This window comes from Diadema antillarum, unplaced genomic scaffold, assembly GCF_040938485.1.
Source record: "Diadema antillarum isolate AM-2024a unplaced genomic scaffold, OU_Dant_1.0 scf00000060, whole genome shotgun sequence".
NCBI classification, from domain to species: Eukaryota; Metazoa; Echinodermata; class Echinoidea; order Diadematoida; family Diadematidae; genus Diadema; species Diadema antillarum.
This window is the reverse complement of record NW_027270949.1, coordinates 2879257-2891668: the sequence shown is the minus strand read 5'-3', so window position 1 is coordinate 2891668 and position 12412 is coordinate 2879257. Positions and strand designations below refer to the sequence as shown.

The following is a 12412-nucleotide window of genomic DNA, read 5'->3' as shown; positions in this document are numbered from 1 at the left end:
TTATTCTATGCCGGAGTTTAATGAAACAACAATAATTCTGTTGATCCCATTTTTACTATGTTTATTACGGAAGTGACATTGCCATTAAAACGCTCCATAGAGGAGGCATACGAGCGTGCAAATAGTTCACGTGATGATCTTCATAAGATCACAGGAAGTTCTATACGAAGTTACAAAATCCCAGAGGCAAAATTTATGTGAACCTTTGACCTTAGCTATCGCTATTTATGTTGATACATGTAGGAATGATAATGAACGCATGTCTTATGACATTAATTAATTAGTATGAATATTAATTTGATTCAGTAAGTACGACATGAAGATCAAAAGTGTAAGACATAAAATGGGCCGCGGACGTGGCGTGCACTAGTTTCGCCAGGAAGAGTTCGACAGAGTTGGAAACAGCAAAAAACAAAAAACCCAAAACAAAACAAAAACAAAACAAAAACAAAACCAAACCAAACCAAACCAAACCAAATTACAAAGTCCTCTTGTAAACTGTAATCACTTTTCGATACCAGTCTATTTAATAATCTGTTGGAAATGTTGGACAAAATCATCCGTCCTTACTATCTAGAAGTCATCATTGTAGTATATGACGTCATGTGTTTTACAGCATATACCCTCTGTTTATTTCTTTCCTTCGAGAACCATTGATATATCCTAGAATGAATTATAGGTTTGTTCTTATCTATCAATCCCTTGCCCTTCGCTTCTGTTTTCTATACAAGTTAGATTATCTTGTGAGTATAGACACCGTGACCCGTACAATATAGACCAAGGTTTGAACCCACTTTAGACCGACTTTAGACCAGAAATTGGTTAAACTCGGTTTAAGTTTTTAGCAGAATACGGGCCCATGTATTAAATACAAAAACACATATAAGCCTACATATAACATTTTTATCAAATGAATTTGCAAGAACTTTGGTTACATGTCTGCCTTTTCAAAATTGCAAGTCATCGTGGAAAAGATGTCTAGTCTTTCTGATAGGCAAGAAAGTTATAAAACAACACCCCTAAAAGGTTTCTCATAGGTAATTAATAGTAAGCTCTTTAATTCCTGATCAGCACGTAATCCGTTGGAAATAGCAGGTCAAATCTGACGTTATTCCTTCATTTCTAAATAATTTCTTGTTGCTTTTTTATATATATTTTGGTGACGTGATTATTTCGACCTTGAGTTTGACATTCTTACCACTCTCATCTTTCATTCGTGTATCACTTTTCATCTGTGTAGATATCACATTTTCTTTGTTTCTACATGTTCATATTTTTTCTGTTCTTGTTGTTGTAGTATGTGATTTTTGTTTGCAATATTTGTTATACAACATGGCTCACTTGAAAAGCACCCCCTTTGGCCCTGAAAGTGACTACCTTATTCACTTTTTGAATGAAACTGAATAAATAGATGAATAAGTAACTAATTAAGTACATAAATCAATATATCAATTAATCAATCGATCCATCCATCCATCAATTAATCTATAAAATAGAGAAATGAATTACTAAATAAATAAAATTTGCATTTCATTCACAGCAAAAAGTATTATAGAGTGAAAAGTTTTGCTCATCTCCGCGGATACGAACACTCAAACATGGTAAAAGCACTGCAGGGATTGGGAAATCTTTGCTACCAGACAGCTGCGAGATGAGACCTTCAAAGACTCACATTCATGTTCAACTTTCTTATTTTTCTATAGATCCCTGGGGAAATGTCGACTCGCTATAAGAATCATTTAATAGGTAGGCCTACTAGTATCCAATTACCAGGTAATGATAATCCATACAGCCTTGAGGGTATTAAAAGTAGAGCAAATATCAGAAATACATGACTTTTTTTCGCGTTTTACCACGGGTTTACAAGGGTCGGGAGAGTCAGTGGCAGGCCAGGAGCCTTTCAGATGGCGGAGAAAGGCATGGACGTGTGTAATCATCACCCGCCTGAAGCAACCTTGTTTTTTTTTTCCCCTTGATATTATATTTCATCGTTAAAAAAGTTTTGCGCCATTAATGTTTATTTCCAAATATCTACTTTGAGACAAAATATGGCAATACATGTATTTCGAATCGGATCACTTTGGTGTAGGACCTAATTTGATTTGAAATAAATCATCTGTGCATGGTTTAAGATTCCGGCTCTGAGCTTTTATGCTTTCCCGCCGTTGTTCTTGTTGTTTTATGTTGTATGTTCCGTACATAATGGCATAGGCCTATTGTTCCCTAGGAGGTACTGTAATATACTCTCACTTTGACAACTTTCTAAATGTAAAATATCCTACCGCATGTATATTCTTGTCTATGTATAAGTTATGTCTATTTGAAAGTCTATTAAGACTTTACCAAGAGACTGGTGTGTCACAGAGGATTTGCATCGATTGTTCGATTTTCCTCAAATTTCCACTGATGTGCTCTACTAATGTTGCTGCTTCTACTCAATCCACAGTTCTCTTTGGGTTTGGGTTTCATTGTAGACACACCCAGTGTTTTGTCAGCACTGACACGTCCGATGCAGAGCTACCAAGTCTCACGCATTCTGCGTGAGACTCAAGCATTAGGGGCCGTCTCACGCTTTCACGCATGGCACCCATTTTTCTCACGCATCGGGCGAAGTCTGCAACTTGGGCCTATAATAATGAGCATACCTCAAAAGATTAAAGTGATAGTTGCAATTGAAGGTATATTTTCCTTTCTGTCTTTCAAAATAAGTAAAAATTAGTCACTTAAAATGCACCTGATCGCACCATTATGAGCTAAAAATTGAAAAAGCTCCCTACCGTGGGAGGCCACAGGGGGAAAACCCCCTCCCACACCCTCGCTCGCGCACACATTCGCTCGACGAGATGCCGAGTCATGAAAATCTCACTCCTAAAAAAAATGTGAACTTGGCATCCCTGCCGATGTTGCAAAGCCGGTTGTCATGCACTGTGGATGACGGCAAGGATATAATAAATTTTGGGAGGTTTCTTTACGTGAACACCGTGTTCCGGTGTTTACAGGGTTCACGGAAAAGATCATTAGTTCTCTCCTTGCCCTGCTGAATGTATGCTCATCTTCACGGTGGACGTGTTGTCCCGTGATAAACATGGATACCGCACACTTATGTTGCGTGATGTATGTTTATAACGTTTATCACATTTTTAATTGTTTTCATTTTGTTTGTGATGCTTGTGTGTGTGTGTGCGTGTGCATGTAAGAAATTGGCAAATGTAAAGCGCGTAGGGAACATTGATATGTTATAATGCGCTTTAGCCCAATCATCATTGATTGTTATTATAAAAAAAAAAAACAATTTGTCTATGTTAATTGGCCTAAAAGAACAATCATTGTTTGCTAGCTCGGGCTATTAAAAAAAAAAGACAAAAGAACGAAAACATGGCATAGCGGGATTTTAATTTCATGTATGAGAGCGTGGGCCGATGTAAGACCTTGTCGCTGTCGTGGCAATGGCTACGGAGTGTGTGGGCGTTACGTGTGCGGGTGGCGCCACCAGACTGTCCTATACACTACCGCATACTGGAGTAGTATAACACCACGTGTACAAAGCTTAGACAGTATGGATGGTCTTCTTACGCAATATCCATTGTCAACTCCAGTCATTGAACTTCGCTATTAAATCCTCGACCCTTACTGGAAGACTCCACTTGCATGGTGTCAAAGTTCTTTTTAGCAACTGGTAGGTTTAAAAACGGGAGTAACTGTCATTGCAATATTGGCAACCTCTCTCAATAAAGCTTTATAACTAGGGATTTGGCACGAAGGGGTATACACTCTAATGCCTTTTTGTGGCTATTCTGCGTCGTGATCTTCAAGGCGTCCTAGAAACGAGCAATAAAAAGTACGCCCTACCATACAATTTGTATTTCATTACCATAAACGTGCTATTGAGCTTATATCTTGCAAACAGTATATAATTATGTTTTCGTGTGTGTGTGCGTGTGTGTGTGTGTGTGTGTGTGTGTGTGTGTGTGTGTGAGCTGGTAAGGGCAACGTTTGCCCTTTTCGCCTCTACGTGCTGGCAACGCTCTGTACGCACCAGGCCTAGAATCACCACATTCTTTATAATCATCGTTTTATATAGGCCCTATTTTACGTCGAAATGCCAAATGAATTTAAAAAATAAATAAATAGATAAATAAATAATTGCGTGCATCTCAAATTTCGAGTAGCCTACTGAATTTGAGATTGGAGATACTCGAGTCTTGCTTTGAAATTGTTTAGTTTATGGGTGGGGGGCATAAGACATGCATTCAGATTAAACACTCGGCACCTATTCCTGTGCTGGCCGCAATGCGTAGCGCAGGCAGAACGCCTTCACATTACATCGTGGTACAGTAATCTTACGGAATCCGTGTAAAAACAAACAAACAAACAAACACAAACAATGATAAAAGAAAAAAAACCTGCTGGCAAACCTACACCAGTCTATTGAAATTCATTAACTCTTTGACCATACTGGAAGAATAGACCTACTTGGTATCAAAGGTCCTTGTCAGCGACGGTGGTATCATGGGGATTAAAAACTGCCATTACTATGACAACCAGTAATTGTTGTACACACTACAGAGAATCGCGGAAATCTGGGCTTTGTGGTTCTAAGAGGGTTAATTCTTTATTGTGTGACTACATCGTGGGCACTTCAGACAATAAAGCCGATCTCGTCTGTTAGTCTTTTTTCATAGCACCCCACAAAATGTGAGTGTGCTGCAGGGACACTTTATTCTCTAGATTTGAGCAAGCGACTGGCAAGAGAAGTCTAGGCTACTCTTAGATCATTCATGAAGAACATTCAAAATTCAATAAAAGAGATGCAACCCCCGGATGGTCGGGTGGAATTCTCCCTAATGGTCGCCGTGAGTGGACGTGTGGCACAAGCCCCTCCCATGCAATATGCAGTATATAATCATGTTTTCGTGTGTGTGTGTGTGTGTGTGTGTGAGCTGGTAAGGGCAACGTTTGCCTTTTTCGCCTCTACGTGCTGGCAACGCTCTGTATGCACCAAGCCTAGAATCACCACATTCTTTATAATTATCATTTTATATAGGCCCTATTTTACGTCGAAATGCCAAATGAATTAAAAAGAACAATAAATAAATAGATTAATAAATGAATAATTGCGTGCATCTCAAATTTCAAGTAGCCTACTGAATTTGAGAGTGGAGATACTCGAGTCTTGCTTTGACATTGTTTAGTTTATGGGTGGGGCATAAGGCATGCATTCAGATTAAACACTCGGCACCTATTCCTGTGCTGGCCGCAATGCGTAGTGCAGGCAGAACGCCTTCACACTACACCGTGGTACAGTATTCTTACGGAATCGGTGTAAAAAAAACAAACAAATAAACAAACAAACAAAAAAAGATAAAAGAAAACAAAAACAAAAACAAAAAAACCTGCTAGCAAACCCACATCAGTCTTTTGAAATTCATTAACTTCTTGACCATACTGGAAGAATAGACCTACAATTGTGTACTTGGTATCAAAGGTCCTTGTCAGCGACGGTGGTATCATAGGGATTAAAAACTGTCATCACTATGACAACCAGTTGTACACTCTACAGAGAATCGCTGAAATCTGGGCTTTGTGGTTCTAAGAGGGTTAATTCTTTATTGTGTGACTACATCGTGGGCACTTAACACAGACAATAAAGCCGATCTCTTCTGTTAGTCTTTTTTCATACCACCCCATAAAATGTGAGTGTGCTGCTGGGACACTTTATTCTCTAGATTTAAGAGAAAGCGACTGGCAAGAGAAGTCTAGGCTACTCTCGGATCACTCATGCAGAACATTCAAAAGTCAATAAAAGAGATGCAACCCCCGGATGGTCGGGTGGAATTCTCCCTAATGGTCGCCGTGAGTGGACGTGTGGCACAAGCCCCTCCCATGCAATATGCAGTATATAATCATGTTTTCGTGTGTGTGTGTGTGTGTGTGTGTGAGCTGGTAAGGGCAACGTTTGCCTTTTTCGCCTCTACGTGCTGGCAACGCTCTGTATGCACCAAGCCTAGAATCACCACATTCTTTATAATTATCATTTTATATAGGCCCTATTTTACGTCGAAATGCCAAATGAATTAAAAAGAACAATAAATAAATAGATTAATAAATGAATAATTGCATGCATCTCAAATTTCAAGTAGCCTACTGAATTTGAGAGTGCACTCTTAAAAATATCTAGTCATTTTGTGACTAGATTTTTGGTTCGTATTTTTTCAACTAAATTCTAGTTATTTTGACTAGAATTCTATCAACTTTCAAGCAAATTTGACTACAATCGAGTCAATCGTTTGTACGCTTTAGCTAGAACCGTCTTGTCAACACTTCTTTGAAACGTGATTGGCTCTTGTCTGCGCGCTGCACGCAAAGAGCTAGATGGCGGCGCGCGCAGAAAGCAAAAGCGTACTCGATCGCACGATCCGTGGTGAGGAGTAGTGTATGCTGAGCGTATATGTAACGCATCTACCCTAGCTTTCTGAGTGGGGCCTCGACAAATTTATCAAAAATTTTGAGGGTAAGTGCTGTATTTATTTTGAAGCATATTTTAAATCGTGTTTAGAAGCTTGTAGTGTACAGCTTCATATTAGGTTCAGTATTATCTAAAAAGATAATTCGCTAAAATTGGGCGAGCTCGGGGGAGAGCTGCTGCTGCCTTGGGCCTATCAAGTTGCCTCAAATTGTTCGCGCCTAGCCTAAATGTGTAAAACGTGCTGCATGAACCGTTGCGTTGTTGGGTGGGAATGATTAGCAGCGTAAACATCGGTGAACATTGCAAAAACAAAAACAAAAATCCCCCCAAAATCGGCTTTGTGACAAATATGGTTTCAAGCAATTGTAAGATATGCTGTTACAATATTGGGAGGTCTTTACTAATTTGGTTAGAGACGATTACGGTGATGTAATCAGATTTACCGCACTTCACCACCTTTCAATTAGCAGAAGGTTCACTTTTCGAATGAATTCACAAACAACCGCGCACTCGCAAGTCACAGGCGAACGAGCCGATCTCCGTCATTTTAGGGGGCTAAATTCATTTTGGCTCAACCCCGTCAGTCCCCACCCGTCCTCTTTCCTTCGGTCCAGGATCTATTTGGCACCTAGTTCTATTAACTGCACTTGGTACAATGGTAGCCAAAAGACCGTTGATCTATCTATCTAGTCTCTGTACTGTAGTGTAGACCTAGACCTATCTACCAGCACCAGTAGTACCAGACAAAAGGTCTAGCCTTCATGTAGAAGAACTCTAGTAGATCTATAGTACCGGTATAAGGATGTAGGTAAAGTACTAGGTCTAGAGGCATTATTGTGAAATAGGTCCTCATTCACTTCTTCGCACGCGCGCACTTGCGTGTAAAGTACCGTACTAGAATCTAGCAGCTAGTCTTAGTTGCTTGATCTTTTCCTGATACGATAAGCTAGAAATATAGTCAAATACAATATAGATCTAGATATACTTGGTAATTTAAAGTTTCTCTTTGTTTCAAATACCTGGTTAAAATTCCATTGAATGTTCTTCAATTTGATACATAATCTATTGATCTTTTGAAATCCTTGAAAAATATGAATCTTTTCCTGAGTCTTGATAAAGATTCAAAATTAGAAACTCTGATATGAATAAATAAAATAAAACTAATTTTGGTAATAGATTGAGAAAAAATGCAACCCTCTAGAGAATGCAACCTTTATAAGGGATGATTGGAATTGAAATGTGTATCTTCTTTGTCATTTGAATTTTTACAGAGAGAAAGTATTAAAAAGATAATAAAACTCCACGTGCCACATTTCATGAACTTGTTTGCTAATGTTTGTGTTCTCCTTAGATGATGAGAAGAGCAACCTGGCTCTACAGGTTCTTCCTCTGTTGTTTCCAGCTGGGGTGAAGAAACAGGGGCAGAGAAGTGTACAGCGTGCAACTATGGAAGAGAGCATGCCTGCATTCATCAATGTCGAGAAGGTGATGATAGAAATAGGGATCTAACACTGAAAATAGTGCAATACCCTGTGTTGTGTGAATGGGTCAGTTGACATGCTATGAAATATTTGTCACTTGAGATCTATATTCAGTCAAGTGAACACATTCCTTTTATCCTTTAATTGACATTTAGTTATCCTTTAATTCACCATATAGCCAAATTGCTCTGAAAATGCTCGCTGATTCCTGTTCATTTAGTAAGTAATCGATGGAATTTCTATTATTGATAATGATAAGAATACTAATAACAGTATTACCACTAGTGCTACTACTAATGATAATGATAACAATAACAGTCACCATAATAAAATGTGCTTCGTATGTCCATAGTTTACTGCAGCTGGAATTATCTCACTGTCTGCTTGATATATTGTAAGGCAAGATCAAGTAAATTAAAACCATAAACTGGTGAAGGGCTGAAGATAGAGGTGTGCAGAAGGAAATGTAAAAAAAAAAATGATATAAATGTGGCATGGCAAAATCATGTAGATGAAGGGGGCTTCCATTGGCAATATTTTTTTCCAAATTCAGAAAATGAATGAATCTCACAATGTTTATGATGGTATCAACAGAATTCATGTTTGATACACTGATTGATGTTTGTGTTTTTATATTGGTTAGATTATTCAAAAGCACTTCTCTTTTATGCCTTGGTTGTGGATCAAAATTTTGAATACAGTCAAACCTGCCTTAGCGGCCACCTCTCTATAGCGGCCACCTGTCTATAGCGGCCACTGAAAAATCCCCCCGAGAGAAAAGCCATGTTAAAGACCCTGTGTATAGCGGCCACCTGTCTAACGCGGCCAGCGGCCACAAATTCTGTTTCCCGCGGTAGATTTTAACCTGTCTATAGCGGCCAAAAACCCGATGGAGCCGTAGCCGAGCAGATAATTCAGGGTGTTTTTCTGCTTTTTAGCCGTGCCAGTCATTTCTGGGCAACATTCAGTGATCGCCACCGTTGCATTCATCACTTATTCAGTCACAATAATGCACTAATTCATGACTGTGCACATGCTACATCTAGTGTACTGTGCAACAATTTCATAAACACCGGCATTGTTCTATGCATGATACAAACGTGTGCATACGTACGCACATAAATGTACATGTATATACAACGATGATACATGTACATGTAGGCAAAGCACACAAAGTTGGATTACCTGTCTATAGCGGCCACCTGTCTATAACGGCCACTTTTTCCGTATCCCTTGGGTGGCCGCTATAGACAGGTTTGACTGTATTTGTCTTTTATCTGTTTGTTAATCTCTTATTAAAGCTATTTAGAGAAATGTCTTTATTTGCTTTTTTACATATAGATGGGACAAACCTGCCTATGTATTTGGAAGGGAAACGAGAACCTCATGTCCTGGTCTTCGGGGAGAGAAAGAATCCGGAGCAGGCATTCGTGGCTGTTGAAGGAGATGCGATCCCTTGCACCTCTCTGCTTAAAGCAGTAGATGTATGTTTCAAACTTACTTATGTGTTGGACATCAGCTACTGCTGGCAGTGCAGTCATACATATACATATTTGCAAAAGTATGTGTATGGGCTGGGAATGGGTGATGGTCCACCAACATCCTCTGTTGTATTGCTTAATAGCTTCGTTGAGCAAGAGTAAAGCCGTAAGGGCTCCACTGTACACCAGCTAGGGCGCTGAATTGAAATGTTCATTGAACAGTAACATCGTATATTGATCTGTTTTTGTAACACATATCTATTTCTGAAGATATAGTTGATTTTGTGGATTGTGGCATGTGGAAATTTTCTTTGGGATTGTCCAGGTCCAAGGAGGGATGGTCGATTTTGGTGGCCTTATTGTAGAAGCCCTTTTTGTGTTGCCTAGATTAGATAGTGTATAATGATACAAAAGAAAATGACACCAAGACCATAATATTTGGTTGATTCGTTTTTATTCTATGCTTTGTTGGAGTAACAACGTAATTTCAAAGGTCAAAAGTCAAAGGTCGAGTGACAGTGCTAAAATTTCACATTTTTCTTCATATCTTTGAAATGGTTCACGGTATCTTCATGAAACGTAATGCATATACAATGTACATGTGTTGCCTGACATTGCTTCTCTGTGGATGTTTTGGGACATGAAATCAAAGGTCAAGGGTCAAAGGTCACCTTAAAATGCTAAAATTGCATTATTGAATGCTGAAATTATACTACTTTCTCCATATTCATACGGAGAAAATATGTATATTCATACATGAATATACACAAATAAATTAATGCACAATGATTGTGTAGGAAAAGTTTTGGGTCAAGTGAAAATGCTAAAATTTTGCCCATCCATATATTGAAAGTGGCTCTTAAGTACTGTCATGGAACTTTGTGTATAATCACCAGAAATGTATTATGTACCAGTCATGTAACATACGGTCTTACACTGGCAATATGTCCTGCACCTGATGGAGAATAATGTGATATGGCGGAGCCATGCCAGTCGCCATAGCGACATTTTTAGTTATAACATAATTCGAATCTCAAAACCGTCATCTTCCTCAGAAAAATGCTTCATCAAAAAAGGCTTCATCAGCATTGGCAATTTGAGATATGAGCCAAAAAAAAAAAATATTTCATTGTTTTATTGTTCAACTTCAGAATCTACAAACCGAATGGAAGTCTGCACAATGATTCAGCATTGTGTATGAGATCAAAGATGGCCGGGTTTGAGCGTACCCAATGAGAACAATCATACTTTATGACTCTTTTCAAATATTTGATCCCCGTTATCTATACATGTATATACTCGCCGATTGACTGGGCGTGCGAACGCAATGCAGGAGAGCTGTGTGTATGTGGGGCTCCCTGATCAAATCAATCACTCAATATTATCAAATATCAATTATCAAATTGTCTATGTGAACTTTTTATCCGAAACATTTTTTTTTGTAAGCCCATCTTCGATCAATTAGATCTCTATCATCATTAACTTGCCATTGTTAAATGTGCTATCAACTGAAAGCCTGATTATTGTAGTTTACATAATGCCTCGTTTGTTATGATCTAGGAAACTTGAGATATGTGACAAGGTAGAATGTCATGGAAGACCGAGTGAAAATGAATGTTAATTTTGAGAAAAAAAAAAACACGTTCGTGTACATGCCTTGTATTTTACACACATTGTTGATAATGCTGAATTTTCAATTTGCAAAGAGAGAGTTATGAAAGAAAATGAATGAAAAATCATAAATGTTCATGAATCAATGCAATATTCATTGCAAGCTTTATACTCAGTGCTACGAGTAGCATGTTCCGATGATTATTGGTTCAGAATAAAATATGCATTTGTGTCAGTTAAATGTTACACAATTTGTCATAGCATTCATAATTGATTTGTGACTGATGTGTGATTGGTGAGATTGAAAAGATGTTCTGGTCATTTTGAATAGAAACTAGTTGAATTTGACTAGATTCATGAATCACAACACTGACTACATATCTAGTCAAATAACTGATCAGTATATTCTAATCATCTTTTACTAGAAACCAGTCAAACCAACTAGATTTTCTAGTCATAAACATTGACTAGATTTCTACTCAAAATCTGTGACTAGTTTTTTCTAGTAAAAATGACTAGAAAAGAGTAAGTGCCCCTGGGATCCTATAATCTAGTCAAATACGACGAGATTCTAGTCATATCTGACTAGGTATTTTTTAGAGTGTGGAGATACTCGAGTCTTGCTTTGACATTGTTTAGTTTATGGGTGGGGCATAAGGCATGCATTCAGATTAAACACTCGGCACCTATTCCTGTGCTGGCCGCAATGCGTAGTGCAGGCAGAACGCCTTCACACTACACCGTGGTACAGTATTCTTACGGAATCGGTGTAAAAAAAACAAACAAATAAACAAACAAACAAAAAAAGATAAAAGAAAACAAAAACAAAAACAAAAAAACCTGCTAGCAAACCCACATCAGTCTTTTGAAATTCATTAACTTCTTGACCATACTGGAGGAATAGACCTACAATTGTGTACTTGGTATCAAAGGTCCTTGTCAGCGACGGTGGTATCATAGGGATTAAAAACTGTCATCACTATGACAACCAGTTGTACACTCTACAGAGAATCGCTGAAATCTGGGCTTTGTGGTTCTAAGAGGGTTAATTCTTTATTGTGTGACTACATCGTGGGCACTTAACACAGACAATAAAGCCGATCTCTTCTGTTAGTCTTTTTTCATACCACCCCATAAAATGTGAGTGTGCTGCTGGGACACTTTATTCTCTAGATTTAAGAGAAAGCGACTGGCAAGAGAAGTCTAGGCTACTCTCGGATCACTCATGCAGAACATTCAAAAGTCAATAAAAGAGATGCAACCCCCGGATGCGTGTTTTTTTTAGACGGCACAGATTGGGGAAACTAAAAATCTATCGGGGACCCTATCCCTAAACCTGACCCTAATCCTAATCCTAACCCTAACCATCAAAC

The 12412-nt window shown here is 38.5% G+C and overlaps 1 protein-coding gene across 1 annotated transcript; it reads left to right on the top strand.

The window, feature by feature from the left end:
• Nucleotides 1–7704: 7704 nt before the first annotated feature.
• Nucleotides 7705–9590, top strand: LOC139716027 (uncharacterized). The gene is made up of 2 exons (XM_071627584.1): nucleotides 7705–7951; nucleotides 9249–9590. Exons 1-2 carry the CDS (start codon nucleotides 7799–7801, stop codon nucleotides 9588–9590), a joined length of 495 nt encoding a protein of 164 aa, XP_071483685.1. The 5' UTR covers nucleotides 7705–7798.
• Nucleotides 9591–12412: the final 2822 nt, after the last annotated feature.

Excerpts from the sequence above, each read along its gene's own strand:
- LOC139716027 (XM_071627584.1), top strand. The coding sequence starts at position 7,799 with ATGTTTGTGTTCTCCTTAGATGATGAGAAGAGCAACCTGGCTCTACAG. Across the intron at positions 7,952-9,248 it reads CATTCATCAATGTCGAGAAG|CTATTTAGAGAAATGTCTTT; the intron begins GTGATGATAGAA and ends CTCTTATTAAAG.